The 22,451-nt window shown below is 47.7% G+C and overlaps 1 protein-coding gene across 2 annotated transcripts in view; it reads left to right on the forward strand.

Moving 5' to 3' along the window:
* PRKCB (protein kinase C beta) overlaps positions 1–22,451 on the forward strand; it is a 185,410-nt gene that overhangs the window by 103,523 nt on the left and 59,436 nt on the right. For both annotated transcript variants that reach the window (XM_083473978.1, XM_083473977.1), the window contains exons 6-9: positions 8,233–8,389; positions 9,760–9,894; positions 14,740–14,836; positions 18,419–18,565. In XM_083473978.1, the coding sequence (XP_083330104.1) occupies positions 8,233–8,389; positions 9,760–9,894; positions 14,740–14,836; positions 18,419–18,565 (536 nt within the window). The remainder of the gene's footprint in view (positions 1–8,232; positions 8,390–9,759; positions 9,895–14,739; positions 14,837–18,418; positions 18,566–22,451) is intronic.

Raw genomic sequence — 22,451 nt, forward strand, 5'->3', positions numbered from 1 at the left:
GTCTTTTCCAGGGAGTCTTCTCTTCTCATGAGGTGGCCAATGTATTGGAGCCTCAGCTTCACGACCTGTCCTTCCAGTGAGCACTCAGGGCTGATTTCCTTCAGAATGGAGAGGTTTGATCTTCTTGCATTCCATGGGACTCTCAAGAGTCTCCTCCAGCACCATAATTCAAAAGCATCAATTCTTCAGTGATCAGCCTTCTTTATGGTCCAGCTCTCACTTCCACACATCATATAAAAACATAGTAAAACATTAAACATTAATGCCTTCCCAAGTTCAATCTCCCATATCTCCAGGTAAGGCTGAATGTAAATCCTGGACAACCACTGCCAGTCATTGTAGACAGTACTGAGCTACAGATGGAACAATGACTGTGTTTAGTCCTCCATATTGTGGAGTTGATTGGGAAGTGTGGGTTTATTTCACACGAATAGTACTGTCTTTCCAGAGCAGCCTTTCTCAGCTTGCTGCCTTCTAGATATTTTTGATTTACAACTCCATGATGGCTGGGACTGATGGAAGCTGTAGTCCATAACATCTGGAGGGCACCAGGTTGGGGAAGGGCTCTTCTCAAGTGTTCCCTCTGGTCTTTTGGAATTTTGTTTTCCAGGAAAACACGAGGTTGCCTTCTGCAGAACGAAGCCTCTCTCTGGGAGGCACAGATGTATCTAGAGTGCTCTCTTGTGGCATCAGAAGCAAAGAGCATGTGTAAAGACAGGAAATCCAAAGGCCTTTGTTCGAAAGGACAGAAATCATGTCTCATCTATGGTGGATCTTCAGAGGGATTTGTGGGTTAGTCATGTGGTCAATCTGGATGCCCAGATCAAGGGTGTTTCTCAGCCTAGACCTAGTACTGGAAGCCAGCCCAATAAATTTGTGATACCCACCCTTGGCACTAGAAATTAAGAAGGTCTGAATACCAGTTGCTGGAAACTGCAGGAGGGGAGAGTCCTGATGTGCTCAGGTCCTGTTAGTGGGATTCCCCCTGGGGCGTCTGGTTGGCCACTGTGAGAACAGAATGCTGGACTAGTTGACCCGTTGACCCAATCCACCAGGCTCTTCTTAAGTTCTTATGGTCTTGCATTTGAGTCTTGCTTGTGGGTCTCCTGCAGGCAGGTGGTTTGCCACTGTGAGAACAGGATGTACAGTGGTACCTCTGGATGCAAACAGAATCTGTTCCGGAGCCCCGTTCACATCCTGAGTAGAATGCAACCTGCGCCTGCGCGTGCGTGGGTCGTGATTTGCCGCTTCTGCAAGTGCGGGTAATGTCATTTTGAGCAGCTGTGCATGCACGAGCGGCGAAACCCAGAAGTAACGCGTTCCGTTACTTCCGGGTCGCCGCAGAGTGTAACCTGAAAACACTCAACCTGAAACATATTTAACCCGAGGTATGACTGTACTGAGTTACCATCTCATTAATGCAAGGATTTATGTTTGTGCAACAGGACTCTCCCCTGTCTCCTTCCCCATGCACCCCCTAAAACTGTTCTAGGGGGTTCCCCCAATCCTCTAGAGCAGATTTGGGGAGGGCAAGGAATGTGCGGGTAGGTGGGGAGTCCCATTGCACAAGTGGAAATCCTTGCACTGATGGGGAATGGTTACTTAGTGCTGTTTTGGATACAAATCAGTATTGGGATTCAAATTGTAATGCAATAAAATACAATATAACAAATAAAAGAAGCAGTAAAGATACAGTTAAAGCGTCTAGCACAGTGCAGTACAATTGCTACAATTTAAAAATCATTAAGTGGTCCAGTCAGAGCCTCAGCAATTTTCGTCTGTGGGAGGGAAAGTTTGGGACTTGCAGATATAGCATGATATCTAAGCCACCGCTAACCGACAGAGATCTGAACATGATTTACAATCATGTTTTAAAGCAAGAAAATTCAATATAAGCTTGAAACCAAAATTAAAAGTCAAGCCGTATCAATGCATCAGATGAATATCCATCAGCTATAGCTGGCTCAGAGGCAGAGCATCTGCATGGCATGCCTCAAGTCCCAGGTTCAATCCCTGACAGTTCCAGGAAGGGCTGGGAGAGACCCCCTAGCTGAAAGCCTGGAAAGCTGCTGCCAGTCAGTGCAGACAGTACTGAGCTAGATGGATCACTGGTCTCACTCAGTGTAAGGCTGATTTTATTATTACTAATGACACTATTGATCACAAATAATTTCTCCCCACCAAAGGTCTGGGTGAAGAGCTAAGTTTTTAATGGGCACCGAACCCAATTAAGGTAGGCAGCAGATGTATGTCTGAAGGCAGGGAGTTCCATAAATGAGGAGAGACCACAGTGTAGATTGTATCCCAATTGATCCAAGTCACGCCCACCTGCCCATCAGCTGATGTCACTCAGATGGGCAGGAGACATCAGCTGATGGTCAGAGGGTGGGCGTCAATTCTATCTTAGCTGCATGTGCCAATTCCCCACAGGAAACTGGTGCACTCAGTCAACACAGCCTGTTTTAACACACCCACACCCGTATCATCTGATGAGCAGGGGTGAAATTCTGTCCAGTTTGGCAGGAGTTAGTGCAACCCCCTTCCTGAATCAGGTAACCAACACTTTAAAAAAATCCATTTCCAATACAAACACTTTCCATCCTGTAGGATTCATAGACTCATAGAATTGTAGCATTGGATGGGGCCCCAAGAGTCATCTAGTTCAACCCCTTGCAATGCAGGAATTACAACTAAAGAATTGGTGTTATATGATGCAATTAGCTGTGATGCGCCAAACTCAGGCAGCTGCACTCTACGCTTCTTGCAGCTTCTAGTCTGTCTTCAAGAGGAGCCCCAGATAGAATGCAATGCAATGATCTGATCAGCAGGTTATCGTAGTGAGTGGGATTAAATTTTCTTTAATTCAAAAGTAGGAAATTGTGCATCTTTCTGCTTTGTTGCATCAACTGAGGTGGCTAAAGGGAGATGGTTAGGATGACTGCTGAGTTTGGCGAGAGCTGGGGTACTCTGGCAGTGGAAGTGAGGCTTGCAGTACAGCAGCGGAAGTGGGAGCAGGGTGCAGCAGTGAGTGGGGGCAGAAGACAGCAATTTCTGTTTCATCTCAGGTGGCAAAATGGGAACAGGCTGCCCCTGGGAACACCTACAACTCTGATCAGCCCCAGCCAACGTGGCTGGACAATGCTGGGGCTGATGGAAATTGCATTCCAAAACATCTGGAGGATGCCAGGTTGATGAAGGCTGCCAATGACAATTCAGAACCCCCTCTGGTTCTCCATGCACAGTTTTCGCTGGGGAATAAATTCATCGCTCCTGAAAAAGGGGCAACAAGGAGACCCTTTCACCACCTTTAGCAATCCTGAGTGTGAAAACAAAATAACACAGCGTGCTAAGGAGTATCTAACCATTGACTAGTCACTTAATTGGCCACTAGTCCCTATGGCTTAATTAAGGGGTGACCTTGAATACCCAACATTTGTGATTAAGAAAATGACTCACTTGGTGGTGCAGTCGCAATATCAGCCCATAGATGGCAGTGCTTGACTTCCAGAATCTTTTAGGGCTTTGATTGCCTGGCGTTTGATTTCAAAAGCCACCAGAAATGGCTGGTGTTATAGCGGGAATCAAGGTCACGTTGTAAGGCTTTGGAAAGAAAGCACCCCACCCCCACCATCTCTTTGATGCAAGCAGCTTCTCTCGGTGACTTAAGATCAGCCAAGGAGGAATCTTCTAAGCTTGCCTGTGTGTCATCTGATTTGCTTTTCTTGTTACAAATTCCTTATTGCCAATTCCTTCATAAATATAGAATGTGGTATCTATGTTGTTAGAATCCCCTTCTTCCTCCTGCCCCTGAAGGTTGCGGATCAGCATTTGAAAATGTTTTAACTGCATCTGTTGACTTCAGAGGGGAAAGACTAAACCAGGGAACGAATAACAAAGAGCCTTGTGGTATCTTAAAGATGACTCAACTTATTGTGGCAGAAGCTATGAAATCTCTTGCTCTTGCTGCAATCCACTAACACGGCCACGTCTCTGGAAATCATTTGCACATTCTTCAGGACCCTGGACAGTAACTGTGATCTGTGCCTTGTTCCCTTCTTGACTCATTCCCAGTTTCCCTGACAATTATGCTTGTCAGAGCAAGGAAGTTATAGCTATTACAGGCCCCCAAAATAAACCTGAGACAAACAGAACCAAGTGTGCTTATTTTGAAAGGTTCAGAATTCTATTTTTCCGTGTGTGTGTGTGCAGATTATGCCTAATTTCTAAACTACAATTCACAGGATTCTTTTCGAGGGGGGATGTGCTTTGAATGTGATCCCAAAGTCAGCTGCTGGAGCAAGTTATCTGCTTGGAGTTGTCCAACTTCCTGCAACTTCAGTCTGACCCTGTCTCCTTCCTGACACCTGCCTAAGCCATTTCTCTCACCCCCATTCATGGTCAGGAGAGGATAGCCTAGTTTATGCAAGCATTTGGCTCCCTTTCCATTTAATTTTATTTAGGTGTGTGGAAACGAACCCTTAAGGTTCTTCTCAAAGTGTGGTTTTAAGGATTCCTTCCAACCCTTCTCCAGTTTGGATCATGGTCTAGGTTAGAGAAGGACCCTCTTTCACCTTGAAGATGTACAAATCCCAAGGGATACTGCAGTGGGTGCTCTGATGCGTTGTGGAGCATTTTGTGGTGATGGAGAGAGAGAAGTCTCCTCCTTCTCTAGACTCTCATTGGTGCCATTGCCAGCATATCCTCCAGAGTTAAATGCAAGCAGAAGCGGAAGATTGGGAGGAGGCTTTGGGGATGGGTGAGAGTCCACTGTGTCTCACTTTCCAAGTTCCTAAGATTGGTTCAAGTGATGAGTTGATTTCACTTTGACTTTGATGTATGGGGAGAGGAATTGGCTCATTTCCAGTTGAAATAGAGGATCAGCTGCTTGTTCTCACTTAATCTAATTATATTAGATTTGGATTTGCTCTGTTGCTCTGTTACAAATGGTTAGTATTTTGAGGTCTTTTGTGAATTGTAGTTATTGCAAGCCACCTTGAGTGCTCTATATAGGAAAAGGAGGTCAGGGTTAAAATACTGATACACAAATCCAGAAACCATCTTGGAAAATGCTCCTTGACTGCTCAGCCACACAGTTCGAAATCTATGTTTCAGGGGAAGGGAATCCAGCTGCAGAACATCCAGTCCATTCTAGTTCCACCAAAATGTCACCAACACAGCCTGGAGTCGCTCCTTATTACTTCACAAATCCCAAGGTTGATCCCATGAAACTGTAGCTCAGTTGAAGCAACACATGGAAGAAATGCATCACTCTTTGTTTTTGTCCCGTGTCCCTAGGTTGCTGGCCATTTTGCCACCCGGCATCATTCTGAAGGGCAAATCCATTTGGCAGTTCAAGGTTAATCTGTCCCTTTCTCACGTGGGATTGGTTCTTCCTGCACAGACCTGATACTTGCTAATTGAATGAGTTGATGAAGTGAGTCGTTGGCCCAAACTGGAACAAATTATGCAGCAATTAGATAAACAAGCTAGAAAGGCATTAATTAATGTGCACCGGCCCAGGAAAATGCTGCTGTAAGAAGGGCGGTGCATTTTCCATTATAAATATATGTGCAAATTTATTCTTCTTCAGTGTATTAATTACATGTTATAAGGAATGGTGGCACTAATCTTTCTTCCACTTGCTTCATGGAACTGACTCAATCTTCAATGCCCAGATGGGGCCACCCTCACATAATACCACTGCTAGGAAGTAAGGGAAGGCAATGGACTACATTGGCTGGGTTCTACCTCCTGTTTTTTTTTTCTGGATCCATTTCAGGATCTTATCCCTCCCTGGGACTTTGCATCATCACCTTCAGTTGCCCCAAGGTGGCAGTTGGAGGCAGTTTGGGAATAACTGCCCCAAGTACCGTAATGAAGGTGTGCTGTGGTGTGCTTTTCCTTGCCTGTTGATGGAGGCTGTCATATTGGGTACATGTGATTGACTTCATGATGCACTAAGCAGAAGTTGACCCTGGGGAGTTAGAAGTTGCAGATTTGGAAAGCACTGGCTCCTCTGTTTTTTGGAAGAAAGAGCAATGATGCAGAATAAGGCAGCCTCAATTCATCTGGCGGTGGTCAGGAAGAGAAGAGGAAATATGGCTCTTGTTAAAATGCCAACTAGTCTCTATTTCCATAATGGAAACTGAGGCTGACAGCTGTGAGCCAGTCAGAGAGGACCTGCTAAGCTGGGGTTTGCATCCCCACTCTGTGTCTGATTTTCCATCCATGTGTCTGGACTGTGTATGTTTGAATGGAGGAGATATTAATCCTCTGCAAACAGGCATGTCAGTGCAAAATATCCAGATTTCACATCTACACTCCTGGGGTCTGAACTGGGGGTGACTGTCGAGGAATGAGACCTTGGGGTCATAAGTTGATAGCTTAACGAAGACCCTGACCCTGTGTGCAGTGGCTGTGAAGAAGGCAAATTCCACTCTGTGGATCATTGAGAGAGCAATTGAAAAATGAGACTGTCGCTATCATAACGCCATTATGCAATTCTGTGGCGTGACTGCATTTGGAATACTGCATATCGTTCTGGTCACCTCACCTCCAAAAGGATATCGCAGAGTTGGGAAAGGTCCAAGAAAGGGCAATCCAAGTGGTCAAGGGGGTGGAGTGACTCCCCTATGAAGAGGTGACATGATAGACATTTATAAAATTGTGGATGGCATGAAGAAAGTGGATTGAGAAAAAAACTTTTCTCCCTCTCTCCTAACGCTAGAACTTAGCAGACATCCAATGAAGCTGAAAGCTAGAAGGTCCAGGAAGGCAGTTCAAAGGAAGGACTTATTCAGGCAGCGCATAGTTAAAGGATGGAACTTGCTCCCATGGGAGGCAGTGATGGCCACCAACTTGGAGGCAGAAGAGGTCTCTCAATGGCTCTTAGCCCTGGTGAATATACTCTGCCTCCACAGCAGTAATGCTTCTGAAGACCAGTTGCTGGATACTGCATGAGAGGAATACGCTACTGTGTTTGTATTCCCTCAGGCATCTAGTCAGCTTCTGTGAGAAAAGGGTGTCGGACCAGATGTGCCATTGGCCTTATGCAGGCATAGGCAAACTCAGCCCTCCAGATGTTTTGGGACTACAGTTCCCATCATCCCTGACCACTGGTCCTGTTAGCTAGGGATGATGGGAGTTGTAGTCCAAAACATCTGGAGGGCCGAGTTTGCCTATGCTTGGCCTTATGTTACAGCAGGATGTCCTTAGGTTCTTAGAGCTTGTTCACAAGGCAGCCCACGGATAACGTGGAGTGCAGGGACCTTTCCCAGGTACTGCAGCACCATTACGGTTGCTCCTGGAAATTTCAAGCTCTCCTGCCTGTCTTTATATTTTAATGATGCCAAACATGCCTCAGCTGTCAATCCAGTTAGGCGGCAATTACCTTAATTGAGGCTTTTGACAACCAAATCGTGGGCAATTCTGCGGGTCAGCTTGGCGTCAGGTAGATGATTTCTTCTTTTCCCTGTATCTTCTCGTGCAGAATCTCTAGTGGCTGCATCTTCAGGGTTGGCCTGAACATAATTTCAAAGAACTACGCTGAGTGGCTTCCATTTTGGAAGCCCCGGCTGCAGTGAAACTTCCCAAGGGGCCTTTGGAAGCAAGCAAGGGGCAAGCAAGGGAGTCCAAGAGTCCATCCTGCCTTTCAGGGATAAACAAGGCATAACATTAACATATGAACATAATAAGAGCTTGCTGGATCAGGCCAAAAAGGGCCCATCTAGTCCAGCATCCTATTCTCACATGCGTTCTGGTGTTATGAGAGAGGGAGAAAAACTTTTCTTTATCCTTGGTGTTTCCAGTGTGCAAATGAAAGATATAAAGTGGATAATAATAATATAGTGGTACCTCAGGTTAAGTACTTAATTCATTCCGGAGGTCCGTTCTTAACCTGAAACTGTTCTTAACCTGAAGCACCACTTTAGCTAATGGGGCCTCCTGTTGCTGCTGCACCGCCGGAGCACAATTTCTGTTCTCATTCTGAAGCAAAGTTCTTAACCCAAGGTACTATTTCTGGGTTAGCGGAGTCTGTAACCTGAAGCGTATGTAACCTGAAGTGTGTGTAACCCGAGGTATAATAATAATAATAATAATAACTTTTATTATTTCTACCTCACCCATCTGGCTGGGTTTCCCCAGCCACTCTGGGCAGCTTACAGCACTCTGGGTGGCTTACAGGATGCCCTGGTCCTTTCCCACTGAGTCTTTTCTCTCTTCCCTTTCCAGTACGAGATGCCAGAAATCTGGTTCCAATGGATCCCAACGGCTTGTCAGACCCGTATGTGAAACTCAAGCTCATCCCTGACCCGAAAAGTGAAAGCAAACAAAAGACTAAAACCATCAAATGTTCTCTGAACCCTGAGTGGAATGAAACCTTTAAATTGTGAGTACGGCTCAATGGCAACCTTTGACATCTTCTGACGGGTTCCTGGGACTCCAACCTGAAACAGAAAGGGTGGGGTGGGGTGGGGTGGGGTGGGGATGGCTGGCTGGCTGGCTAGCTGGCTGGTGACGCTCTCCTTCGCTGGTGCTCCAGAGTTTTGACTCAATGGGTCAGGGAATGGCCATGATGACTCCATTAGGGTAATAGCAGGAGCCCCAACCATGTGAGAGATGCCCATACTGTGGTGTTGCCTCACCTGGATGCAGGTGCCACAGTGGTGTGGAGGGGGGAGACACCTTGTGGGCTCCTACTGCATGGCAGCAGAGCTTCTGATTGTTAACTTTGGGGTATAGGAAGGTGTCATATGACAGCTATTCCCTAAGCATGGAATGGGGACCTCTCATGGGTCATGGGTGCTTTTTCAGACCCTACACCCCAGCTGAGACCCTACTGTGGCTGGGACTAAGCCTTGAAACCATTGCGAAGAGTCTGTGTGCACCAGTTTGCACAAAACTGGCATGTGCTGATTCTTATGCATAGATGCAGATTTAGAAATTAAATGTCTCAAAAGGCAAAGCGACAAATTTCCCACCCAGGCCACCTCAGATAAATGCTTTGATTTGCTTGTGCTCAACTCCACATCAGTCCTTCTCTAATTCATTTACCCCAGATTATTTTCCCAACAGACATCTGAAGGCAGCCCCATTCAGGGAAGTTTTTAATGTGTGACATTTTAATGTATTTTTAATCTTTGTTGGAAGCCACCCAGAGTGGCTGGGGAGACCCAGCCAGATGGGCGGGGTACAAAACCCCAGTAAACTACAACATATCCCTCCAATTCAATTCCCCCCAATTCCCCCCCTTCCTGGAAACACCCAGGGCCTGGGACCCCCCAGAGACCCACCCATAGCAACACCCCTGCTGAGCCCAGTTTCCTCCCACTGGTCCCTCCTTGCAGGGCTGGTGCTTCCCTGGAATGACTGGGTTGCAAATGATGCTGTGCTTTAATTGCTGAGAAACGCTAAGCGGATTTCAGAGTGAAGCGGCAGGCTCCTTTCTTCAGCTCCTCTCCTCCCTCGCACCCATCCTGTCAGCACTGCTGAGAATGCCATCTCACGCTCTGGGTTGGCGCTGATCAAAGCCTTGCATTTCAATCGCCAGGCGCTCTGAGGTCCTCCATTTGAAGGGGACCCTGTCAGGAAATGAGGCATTAGAGAAGGCACGTCCGCCGAAAACCGTGGCTTCATTTCATAGCTGCTGATTGATTGAGTGCCCACCTGGAAGGCGTGGAAGCAGCTTGCAGATATAGCTCCCTCCAAAAAGAAGATGCCTTTTAAAATCTCTTTCCTCCTCCCTTTTGTTTCTGCCAGCCAACTGAAAGAGTCTGACAAGGACAGGAGGCTATCTGTGGAGATCTGGGACTGGGACCTGACCAGTCGGAATGATTTCATGGGGTCGCTGTCCTTTGGGATCTCAGAGCTGCTGAAAGCTGGAGTGGATGGCTGGTAAGGTGGACCTGCCTCTGAAGGGGCTTGGATCAGGGCAATCACTAGCCAGCTGGTGCCCTCCAGATATTTGCTATCTACGGTATTTATTTCATTACATTTCTGTCACACCTTTCCTCCAAGTAGCTCAGGTGGCATACATGGTTCTCCCCATTTTATCCTCACAACAACCCTGAAAGGTTGGTTAGGCTGAGAGGCAGTGACCGGCGCCCCAGGTCACACCCAGAGAGCTTTGTGGCCGAGTGGGGATTTGAACCCTGGTGTCAGGAGCTGGAGTCAGGCGTACATCATCAAGGAAATTATAAAGCACCTGATGCCAGTGAAGTTAACTCTTGATTCAAATAAACCCAAACAGCACAGTCCTAGTGGTCACAGCAACCCTTCCCAGTAGGTCTTGGCCCAATGAAGCAGTTTTGAGGACTGAAGGTCCCCGCCTTCCCACCGCTCTGTAAGTCCCCCCCCCCAGTTCCTTCCCTAGCAACCTAAATATCTGTCATCTTGTCTCTCTTTGCTCTTCCTTCTTCATTCCTCTGCAGGTTCTAGGAGACCAGGGGGAAGGGGAGCTGGTCACAGCAGGAGGGGGAGACTCCCTGGCTTCATCAGCAGCTTGCCTCATCACTGTCTCCTGGGCCCACTCCCCTCCAGCCTCCTCTCCTGCCTCTGAGTCTGAACTGCCCTTTGTCACAGCCTCTTCCTGCTCCCTAAACCCTGTTGCCTCTTCAGCTTCTAACGCCTCCTTCCCCCCGTCTGTTCCTTCTTCTCCCTCTGACCATTTGTCGTCCTCCCACCAACATCCCCCTGGCTCTGAGCCTTCTTCCCCTGAGGGTTCCTTTGGGGGTTCTCCAGACGGTGCCTCCCACCACTCTTCTACATCCAGTCGGTTCATGACACCTGGTCTCCCAGATCTTGCTTGGTCCAACACTCCAAGCACTACACCAGACTGGCTGTCCTTGCTGGGGCTCATGGGAGAGGTGGTTGAAAACATCTGGAGGCCATGGTGGCAGGAGGTCTTGCTGAAACAAAACAATGGGAGTGTATTGCCAGGTAGGGATCTGATCCTTAGGAGCCCAGTTTGCATCTGCACCAGGCAGAGTTGGTTGCAGAGAACCCAGCAGAGAGGCTTCCTGCCCCTCCCCAGGATGAAAGTTTAATCTGTGGATGTGAAGAATGGGATTACTTGCTGAGGCTTCCCTGTTTCCTCAAATGAAACACTGTCCAAAGCAGTTAATTACTGTCAGTTGAGGCGGGCAGCGTGGGCCTATCAACTCCCAGAGGAGTAGGGCCTGTTTGTTTCTGTTTTATCTCCCTCAGCAGGAAACAGGATTTTAATTTTCTTCCTTCCCGCTCCTGGTGCTGAAGAGTTGGGTGACCTTAGCGAGCAGACCAGAATGCCTATAAAACTTCTGTGCGTGTGGCAGGTAGCAGATCTAGCTGGTCCTTCTGTGAGCTGGAGGGGGGGACTCTTTGCTTGTCAAACTCAACACCTGGATTTGAGGATTCATCCTGGAAGGTGCTGTTTTGAAACCAAGGGGAACAGAAGAACCGAAGAAGAGTCTGTTGGATAAGGCCAATGGCACATCTCACAGTGGCCGAACAGATGCCTGTAGGAAGCCCCCCATCAAGATTCAAGCACAAGAGCTTTCTCCCCTCCTGTGGTTTCCAGCAACTAGAATTATGAAGCTTCACTGACCCCAACTGTGATGGCAGAGCATAGCCAAGGGAGAAAGTTAATGCCATCCTGACCAAGTCAGCGCTTGTGAAATATATTTGTGGAAGTCAAAAGGGTGATTTCTAGGTCCATTGACATCCTGGGCTAATGGCAACAGGTCCTGAAATCCCATGGATTGCTCTGTTCCAGGATGCCAAATGGGGAAGGGCTGTAGTAGCTCAGTGGTAGAGCACATTTTGTGCATACAGAAGGTCCCAGGTTCAATCCCCCTGATGGCATCCCCAGGTGAGACTGGGAGAGGCATTCTGTCTGCAACCCTGAAGAGCTGCTGCTGGTCAGTGTAGACAATACTGAGCTGGGCGGACCAATGGTCTGGTTCGATATCAGGCAGCTTCCTATGTTCCCATTTAAATCAGAACCATGAGGACTTTATTTTTAGGAGAGGGACATGGCTCAGCATTAGAGCACCTGCTTTGCATGCAGAAGGTCCCAGGTTAAATCTGCCCTAGTGGCATCTCCAGCTAAGCCTTGGGAAGACACCCCAGCTGAAGCCCAGCTGCCAGATAGTGTGAACGATACAGAGATAGGTTGTCTTCACTATCTCTGTTACCATCTTAGTCTCCTGATGGATTCACACGCACAGTTGTAAATCCACTAGTAGTTGTGCTTACTGGACCAAGACATTGTGCCACCTGAGGTGCAGATGGGGTACACACACCTCAGTTTCCCCAATCACACACGCCCCTTTCTGCCCACTTGAGCCTTCCTTTGATTCTGATGATGGAGCAGCCTTCTCCACAGCACCTGAGGGCAGTGGGCTTGCTTAGGGGTGTGGAGGTCTGGGTTTTCTAAGTTTCCAAAGGAACTACCCAAGGAAACCCGACCAAAGCATAGGCAAACAGCAGGATGTTTGTCCATCTGCACGGCAGACAGACAGAGAACCGTTCCATTGACCAAATGGTTTTCCCAAAATGCTAGAAGGACATTAGCAGTAAGTCAATCATGGACCAATTTGGAATGCACTCCCAGGGAGACGGTGATGGCCATCTACTGAGATGACTTTAAAAGAGGATCAGACCAATTCATGGAGGAGGGGGGAGACTATCAGTGGCTGATAGCCACAAAAGCTGTGTTCTACCCCCATGATCAGAGGCAGTCATGCCTGTTGCTGGAAGGCACAGGAGGAGAGAATACTCTTGTGGTTGAGTTCTGCTTACAAGGACTTCCCATTGGGGCATCTGGTTGGCCACTTTGAGAACAGGATGCTGGACTAGATGGGCCATTAGCCTGATCCAGCAGATCCTTCTTATCTCCATATGTTTTCTGCTGCGGGCTGTCAAGGCGAAGCAGGGATGGGGCAGTTGGGTCTGGCGTGAGTGGAGCAGGGTTGCAAATGAGTCTGGGCGCCGCTTCTGGTTGGCACCAACCGCCACCACTGCCAACTAGACATTGCTCAAGCCCCAGGAGCAGATCCATGTCACATCTGAGTCTGCTTCAGTGCTGAGGACCCGTCCCTGCAGTCTGAGGAGCTGAGCTTAAGATCTTCAGGGTTAGTAGCGATGAGCCGGAGGGGCGTTGGTTCGAGGCAAGCGCGACGGGCCACTCCTCCTCTGAATTTGCCGCAAGCTCTCCGAAGGAAAACAAATTGCAAATTTCCTCCAAGCCCTCGCTGCCACCTGTGGAGCCGTCTCCAGCGGGGAGATGGGCGCACATTAAAGAGCATGTAAAATATGGTAAACAGCTCCTTGCTGCATTTTTAAAAACCGTTAAGTGGAGATCTAAGTAATTTTCCTTGTCACAGTGTTTGGCTAAAGTAAACTCCGGGAGGTGGGAGTCTCCAGTGCATTTTTCATCTCTAAAGAGCCGCAGCAAATGGAGGCGCGGAGTTGAAAGGAAGGGTCCGTCCTTGCATTATGCAAATCCTGCTTTGTTCCTTCCCTGCCAGTCAGGCGCACCGCCGCGCTCAGCCGATAATGGCCCCCTGATAAACTCTTCCTCTCCGCTGAAAAGATCTCATTGACAGAACTGGAGCTTCGCCTCCAGCGGCAGAAACTGACTCACAGCTGAATGACAATTCCATGATTCCCCGTAATTGCTTATTAGATTTTGTTTGTTTGTTTGTTTGTTTGCTCCCCTCCCTTCTCCTTGGGGGGGGGGGGTCTTTGCTTTGTAGAAGGCTCTTCCTGAAAGGGTGATGGAGCTACTTTTCTGGGATTGCTCAGCCTTGGAAATTTGGAAATTACAGAGCCAGTATGGTGTAGCGGTTAGAGTGTTGGACTAGGACCTGGGAGACGAGGGTTCAAAATCCCCACTCAGCCATAAAGCTCTCTGGATGTCAGGGACTGGCTGGGTGAGGGAAAGTGGTGGGAGCCAGCTGCCCAAGAGCCTTGAAGGAAGGACACAGAAGAAGACGACTTAGATCCAGGATCCTGGTGGTGGGACACTGAAGAACAGTCTGGGGAAGGGACGAGCTGGGAGGTAGAAGCAGGGGTTTTGAGCGATCAAGTGAAGTCAGGAGAAGGAGGGTGTTCCAAGACAGGTTTAGAGGCTGAGAGTCACAGTGTGAGTGCATTCTCAGACAGAGAGGAGTTAGAGTTTGGCCCTGCTACACAGCAGCAGGACAGTCCCAGTCCTGCTGCTCTTCCCCCCCTCTGACACCCCGCTTGAGGAAAGCCCTGTACGTTGTCGAGCAATGAGCCCTGCAAGCCCAGAGAATAAGCCCCTCCCCTCCCCTGCTTTCCTGACTTATGGATGACCTGGTATCACTTGATAGCTCCTTGACACTGGGTGACCTTGGGCCAGTCACTGCCTCTCAGCCTAACCTACCTCACAGGGTTGTTGTGGGGATTACATGTGGAGAGATAGAATGCCCCCTTGAGTGTACATGGATGCTTAGATCATTTTTTAAAATGTGGAATATAAATAACAAAAGTAAAGCAATTACCTGTGTAGTGGAGGACTCCATAAATAGTTTCATGGAGGCAGGGTGCTTCCCCCTCCCAGTACCTTGGAATTGAGTCTGCCTCCAACTAGACTAGAGGCTCTAGACCAGAGCTTGTTTTCCTAGAGCTCATTTGGGCCCTTCAGCCGCTTCCATTGTTTTCCCACTTCACCTTGCTTGGGTTGCAGCTTCTGACTCTGGTTCTGCTTTGCTTACCCAATTCCCCCCTGCCTAGGTTTAAGCTGCTGAGCCAGGAGGAGGGGGAGTACTTCAACGTCCCCGTGCCCCCTGAAGGTGAAGAGGGGAATGAAGAGCTCAGGCAGAAGTTTGAGGTGAGCAGCCCTTCCGAAGGACCAACCCCCCGAACATCCTTCCCCTGAATGAGGCATTCCACGGGGGAGAGAAGGAGGTGTGGGGATGTTCAGGGTGGCAGGAGAGGTTATATTGTTTGTTAATATCCTTCCTAAATTGCCCATTACTTAGCAGAGTTTACATTCCCCTTCTCACGCACAGGAGAAAGCTGGTTGCAGGCTCGTTAGAACCTCTTACTATTATGCCATTCAATCTGCCTCAGATTGAATTGTATGATCCTGGTAATATCCCCTTTTAAATCCCTCCTAAAAGAATAAAGACACCACAGTCTTATTCATAAGCAATAAGAAGAAGGTTTACTCATGATCAGGCAGAGCACAGTGTGATCCTGGAGGCAGGCTTTAGGCTTAAAGTTACAGTGGTACCTTGGGTTACAGACGCTTCAGGTTACAGAAGCTTCAGGTTACAAACTGCGCTAACCCAGAAATAATACCTCGGGTTAAGAACTTTGCTTCAGGATGAGAACAGAAATTGTGCTCCGGCGGCGCGGTGGCAGCAGGAGGCCCCATTAGCTAAAGTGGTGCTTCAAGTTAAGAATAGTTTCAGGTTAAGAATGGACCTCCAGAACGAATTAAGTTCTTAACTCGAGGTACCACTGTTCAAGCGTATACAAACGGGTTTACCCCATATGGGAGATGACCTGGGGAGACTGCAAGCTAGAAGTCCAAGAAGTTTGCAGGACGAAAGGAAGATGGAAAAGAGAGAGAGTGGCAGCATGCCTTGGCCTTTTACCAGGTCTGGAAAGGTCACGCCCACCCACTAGTCACATGCAAGGAAGGATGCTCCAGGCCAGGAGGAACAGGAAGTTTCGACTGGCTGGACAAACATGTCAACTCTAGCAAAACAAGGAATGTTGTATTTGACTGCTCTCAGTGGATTACATCCCACAGGAGATTCACAAGTTGCAAGGTTTTCAGAGGAGCATAGCCAAGGGTCTGAAAACCAAGCCTGATGAGGAACAGTTGAGGGAGTTGGGTCTGTTAGCCTGGAGAAGAGAAGACTGAGAGGCAACAGGATAGCCATTTTCAAATATCTGAAGGGATGTTACGTTGAAGACGGAGCAAGCTTGTTTTCTGCTGCTCCAGAGGGGAGGATCTGAACCAACGGATTCAAATGACAAGAAAGAAGATTCCCACTAAACCTTAGGAAGAACCTTCTGATGGTAAGAGCTGTTTGCCAGGGGAACGGACTCCCTCGGAAGGTGGTGGACAAGAGATGTGACTCAGGGCCACACTCCTGTAAAGTAAGGAACTGTGGACTTGCAGCACAAGACCTTGGCTCTTAGCACCATGCTTAGAGGAACAGGAAACTTATGTGTGATGCTTGGGATAGATCTGTTCCTTCATCCAGTATCCAAGAATTTATTTATTTCAAAAAAATTAAACTCTGCCTGATTGGGAAGAAAAACGTGGTTTACAAGAAAAATGAAAAGATACAACAATAAGATTATCAATAAGAAGAATTAATAACAATTTAAGACTTTCAAAAAGTTAAAATAACAATACAGTCGTACCTTGGTTGTCGAACACCTTAGTTGTCAAACAAATCGGCTCCTGAGTGATCGAAACCCAGAAGTGAGTGTTCCAGTTTTCAAATGGTTTTTGGAAGCCAAATGTCCGTGCTGCTTCCATGGCTTCCAGTTGGCTGCAGGAGCTTTGGTTTCCGAACATTATGGAAGATTAACTGACTTCCGGAACGGATTCCGTTCGACTTCCAAGGTACAACTGTAGACCAAAACAGATTAAAACATGAATCAACTTTCTAAAAAAAACTGGGTAGGCTTGTCTAAGCAAAGATGATTTTAGCAGGCACCAAAAAAGAGTACAACAAAGGTGCCTGCCTGCTATCAATCAGCAGGGAGTTCCAAAGTTCAGGTGCTTCCACATTCAAAGATGGAGTTCTTACAAATGTGGAATGGGTATTATGTGGCACCTGTGGACAGTGCCAGGTCTGCAGATTGAAGTGGTCAAGGGAGCACAGGTGCGGTAATCTGATCTCACAGGTAAACTAGTCCCAGGTTGTTAGCTCCAGGTGAAAACACCCCAGGGCAAGGGGATTCTGGAATGAATTGGACCCTGCTACTGGCTCTTTGCAGGAAAGGAGCATTGCATCTGCCAATTTTACTCTGCGTTCCAGCTCTCCAACGGTGTTTTTGGTAGCAGAGGGAGCCTTGCCCCCCCCACCAGGTGACACCAGGAAGCCTCTTTTGTGGCTGCCGTGCAAACCTTCTCTCTTGCGCTCGGAGCAGCTGCCCCAATTAAACCACTGGAATCGGCTTAATGGAATTTCATGCTAGGCTGAGCTCTGGGCAGGCTCCTCCAGTGTGACATATTTTTTCAGACATTAAAACGAATAAATTGTGAGATAGCTCAGCTCTGTCTCTGTGCGCGTGTGTTGTTTAACAAATTGTGCTCCGGTGAATTAGTTAGCCACCAGACTGCGGTGGGGAAGGGAAGGCTTTGCACGAGGGATGTGATTGTTCACCATTCTTCTGGCAAAGCCCCTTTTAAACAGTCGGCAGGGATTGGAAATTGCAAACGGAATAAGCATTGTTTGTCCCTTTTGCAAAGCAGGCTTGATCTACCGCCATCCATATCAGACATGCACATTTTCATTCAAACTTCTTTCAAAGGAGGAAACACCACCTTTTTGCAATTGTGGGACAAGCCTTTATGTCCAAGGAAGTGTTGCTTTTCTTTAAAAAAAAAAAAAAAGAACTTGCAGCTGAGGATCAGTGCAGGATAATGCAAAGAGCTAGGATCAGTGCTTTTTTTCTTTAAAAAAATGTTTAGGGGTAACACTGCCCCTCAACGAGGCCAAACTTAGATCCACAAAATGTTTAGGGGTGTGCCTACCCCCAGGAAAAAAGCACTGGCTAGGATTATGTGTACACAAGCTGCAATCATCATAGTATTTCTCCCCCAAATATTTTATTGTTGTCACTTATTTATACAAGAAGCAAATATCAGTATTCAACCATCCTCACCACAGAAGCACCAAACGTCTCTTTAATTACGTCCAGCTTTTAAGTCATTGCGGTTTTTAAACAAAAGTATCATTTCACAAGTTGTCATGTGTTCTCAGAGGCCTTTAGCCATGTTCTCTCGATGTTGCATGTGCAATGAGAATATGCCAGGTTGACTGAAAAGTAGTGATTTGCTTGTCTGTTCGGCTCTCTCGGATGCGGGTTGTCAGCGATCGTCAAAGTCTGACTGAGCAGGGATGGAACAAGAATGTTTCGAGGTGAAAATTTGTACGGTGTATGAATGAAAAATCCGCCCGGGAGAGCAGGCACAGCTAGGTGCAGTCAAGGCTGCCTGTGAAATCATTTGACTTTGCATCCATGAGATTAGCTTGTATAGATCACTTGAATGATCCTTTTTAATTTAATTCACTGAAGCTGCAGTGAGACTGCCAATCTCCTCCAAGATGGCTGTGACGGCTTAGTCCAAAATATTTGGGAAGCCAAGGTTATCTCGTATTTTCACTGCCCTTTTGGGGAGGGGAAGTAAATCAATAAATTCCTTTTTTTTTCCCTTAAGAGAGCCAGAATCGGCCCAGGAGCAAAGGCTGCAGAGGAGAAAGCAACCAATGCCATCTCCAAATTTGACAACAACGGCAGCCGCGATCGGATGAAACTGTCGGACTTCAATTTCCTTATGGTGCTGGGCAAAGGCAGCTTTGGAAAGGTGCGTGGCTGGATGTTCCCAGGACCTCTGCCTGGTCAGATGTCTCCTGGCTTCAAGAAAGCTGGTTTAAAAGGTTCAAAAGCCCTTTTCTGCTTAGGAAGGCTTTTGGTGCTTGGGGAGAGGAGTGAGGCAATTAAATATTCTTTCTGCTGTACTGTAATCATTGTTGAGTGACTGTTTTAACTGATGGTGCTTTGGGTTTTAATGGTGATTTGATGCTTGATTATGAATTTTCATACGAGTGGCTTCGAGAGCCCGGTGGAGCCTAACAAGGAGAATATAAATTTTAGAGCAAATGAATGAATATGTAGATGCATGGATCAATGACCTGACTCAGTGTAACGTGGCTTCCTGTGTTCGTATAAACTGCAGTCATGCCACAAAGCTTTAAGATCTGATGGATCCTTTCACGAATAAAGTCTGGTGAGAATCCTAGCGCTGCAGCTACACAGCATAGACATTTTTTGTGGAGGCACCAGCCACAAGTCCGCACCACACATTTAAAGCACATGACTTCCCTCAAAGAATCTTGGGAACTGTAGTTCACCCCCTCACAGAACTACAGTTCCCAGCACCCTTAGCAAACAGCAGTTCCCAGGATTCTTTGGGGGAAGCCATGTGCAGGGATGGCCACCAACGTAATGGTTTTAAAAGAGGACTGGAGGTTAAGAGGGCTATCGGTGACTACTAGCCACAATGGCTATACTCTGCCTTTGCAGTCAGAGGTGGCAATGCTTTTTAATCCCAGTTGCTGGGAACTGCAGCATGGGAGAGGGTTCTTGTGCTCGACTCCTCCTTGTGGGTTTCCCACATTAAACACACGAGACATAAACAGCTGTACTTTTGAATAAATAAGGTATAATATTCATTGTGTCAAATTGTAGATTTCAACAGAAGTCTCATAAAGTTCAATGAAAAAAGCAGAAGACCCAGTGGATCAGTTCATTCTCTAGTCAGTTCATGCATAAGGTCCATACAGGTATAAGTATCTATTCCACCTGTCTGTTCATAGAGTCCAATAATCCACATGAAGGGTTGTTACAGTTCCACAGAATCCTTTCACAGAGTCTAAGAATATTGGCCTTGTTTCACCATCCTAGGCTTCATCAGTAGAACTGGCTCCTATGTAATATTGCAGGATAGTGGATCTTATAGCAAGGGTCATCTAGCCCAGCTCCCTGCAATGCAGGAATCCTTTTGCCCCACGCGGGACTCGAACCCATAACCCTAAGATTAGGAGTCCACCAACTGAGCTATCTTGGTGTACGCAACCCCCAGTTCAAAGGTCAGGATAGGAATGTGAAGCGAAAGTCACGATCCTGGTTTGAAAGTGTCCTGGGGGCTGGGCAGAGAGGAGGAGAAGGAGGAGAACAAGGAAGCAAGCTTGTATGAACTGCCCTTCTATCCTGAGGCCAGGCAGCACAGATAAGAGGACCACGGCCATTTTGCAGGTGGCGGTGGAGGAGCTTCCAAGATGATGTAAATCAGGGGTCAGCAAACTTTTTCAGCAGGGGGCCGGTCCACTGTCCCTCAGACCTTGTGGGGGGTCGGACTATATTTTGAAGGGGGGGGGGGAAATGAACGAATTCCTATGCCCCACAAATAACCCAGAGATGCATTTTAAATAAAAGGACACATTCTGCTCATGTAAAAACTCAGATTCCTGGACCGTCCGCAGGCCGGATTTAGAAGGTGATTGGGCCGGATCCAGCCCCCGGGCCTTAGTTTGCCTACCCATGATGTAAAGTGTCGCTGAGAATTCGCTGCACCTTGCAAGCTCTTTGGCAGCTATTTGACAGAAGCCTGTCAGGTTCCCATTCTTAACTCTCCTCCATTCACTGATTTCCCCCACCCCCACCCCTGTTTCCCGCTGCTGGTAGAGCATATTTCAGAGAACAGCCTGACTTGGGAGCCAAGCAGTTAACACTCTGGCACCAGAGGCTGCATCTGCAAGATTAGCATTCCCCTCACTTAGCCGGAGAGAGTCAGGCAAAGCTAGATAGGAGTCTCGGTGGAGATGGCGCAAACCTGGCCACTGATTTTATTGCACTGGAAAGCCTCGCAGGCCCAGAGAGGGGATGGAGAGGATCAATCAAATTAGAGGTTCCCGTCTTGTGCAAGGAAGGAGAAACAACAGCTGCTTTGAGAGTGTCTTCTGGGGCGACAGTGATGATGAGGACAGTGGGTCCAGGAAGACTCTTCTCTTTTCATTGCCCCTTCAGGGGGGGGGGCAGCGCTGTTTCTCTCTGCAACAGGACTAAGGGCTGAGAGAGGCTGCAGCACCAGCTTACAACCGTTTTCAAGGCAGCTCCGCCAATTGCACTCTTGCAATGGCCTCTTTCCCCCTATCTTCTGGTAAATTTCAGTTCATTGCACTTCTGTGGGAATTTGCATTTTTTTTAAAAAAGGACCTCAGGGGAAAAAATGATCATTTTAAACCACTTTCCCCCCTAATGCACACTTTTTTGGGGGGGTGCAGTTTTGGGATATGCGAGACCAGGGTGCAGCACTAGTCGGCCCCCTTTGGGCTCTTCTGAGGCTCTTTCATTCTTACCTTTGTACCCCAAGTTGAATGCAGCTGCCTGGCAGGGCTTTCTGTCCAGACATAGAATCATAGAATTGTAGATTTGGGAGGGACCACGAGGGTCATCTAGTCCAACATCTTGCAATGCAGGAATCTTTTGCTCAATTTGGGGCTTGAACCCACAACCCTGAGATTAAGAGTCTCCTGCTCCACCGACTGAGCTTTGTCCAAAGCCTCCTCCTCCTTCCCTCGTGCAAGTTACTTCTCGTGAGTAAACTGTGCTGTACGCCAGTATCTCTCTTTGGGTGCCAAAGCATGGGGTTTTGTTTCCCCCCTATCTTTTGCAGTTGTGTGAAACGGTTTGGCTTTCTGCCTGCATGGCGTCGCACATTTGCAAGCTGTACAAAGGCTACTGCATGAAACATGGGCTGCTGTAGCAAGCTCTCGGGAGCCTCTCCCACCCCCCCACCCCACCCCCATTTAATTCTGCACTCCAGGAAATGGCTGCCTCTTCCTCTCTTGCAAAGGTTGCAAGGAGCGAACACCAGCCCTGGGCACCGTCTCCCCATCTGTTGGGAGATGTTCACCCTTCAGGAGCCAAATTCGATTGCCTGAGCAGCGTTGGGGAACCATTAGAGAATTATTTACAGTGACTGGAGCCTGCTCTCCGGGGACTGCTTTCATCTTGAAATATAATCGATTTTAATTTTTGTGTTTTACACTCCGGGGAATGTTCTCCCAACACATCCAATTTCTTTTTTGAATGTATCTCATTGCCAGACAGCCCAAAGACAAACTGGACGTGATGAGTTTGGAACCTGCATCGCTCTTGGTACCAGCTTTAGGGTGGGACATCGAAAAGTGCTGATTTAGATTAGGGCTGCAAGGAGGGGGTTATATAATTCCCCCCTCCCCCCAGGTTATTTCCCCCATTAAAATCACCTCCCCACACACCGAAGCTGCCATCCAGTCCACAGGGCAAAAGACTTATAAGGTGATACATGAAGTTTTTGTTCTGTGGGTTGTTGTGTTGGTTTGGAGTGGACCTCTGGCAGTGTATGTGCGTGTTTTAGGGCGGGGGGGGGCAGAATGCTGAATTTCTGAATGATAACCAATGGCAGCGTTTTGCCCTCTTTTTTGTATGTGCTGTAATGCTTGTTTTTGGTCACTAGGTGCCACTATAGAGCTGTGAACCACTGCCTGCAATTCCCAAGCTGTACTTTGAACAAATTATTTAGGGGCCCACAGACAGCTCCAGAGCTTTCGGGGGCCCTTGGTAGATTGCTTTACTGGGATTTCTCCTATCTGGATGGGTAGTTCCCTCAGCTGCACAGCCATCTTTGTTTTCCCATAATGCAATGC

The sequence above is a fragment of the Podarcis liolepis genome, assembly GCF_965112155.1.
Source record: "Podarcis liolepis genome assembly, chromosome: 14".
In the NCBI taxonomy this organism is placed as follows: Eukaryota; Metazoa; Chordata; class Lepidosauria; order Squamata; family Lacertidae; genus Podarcis; species Podarcis liolepis.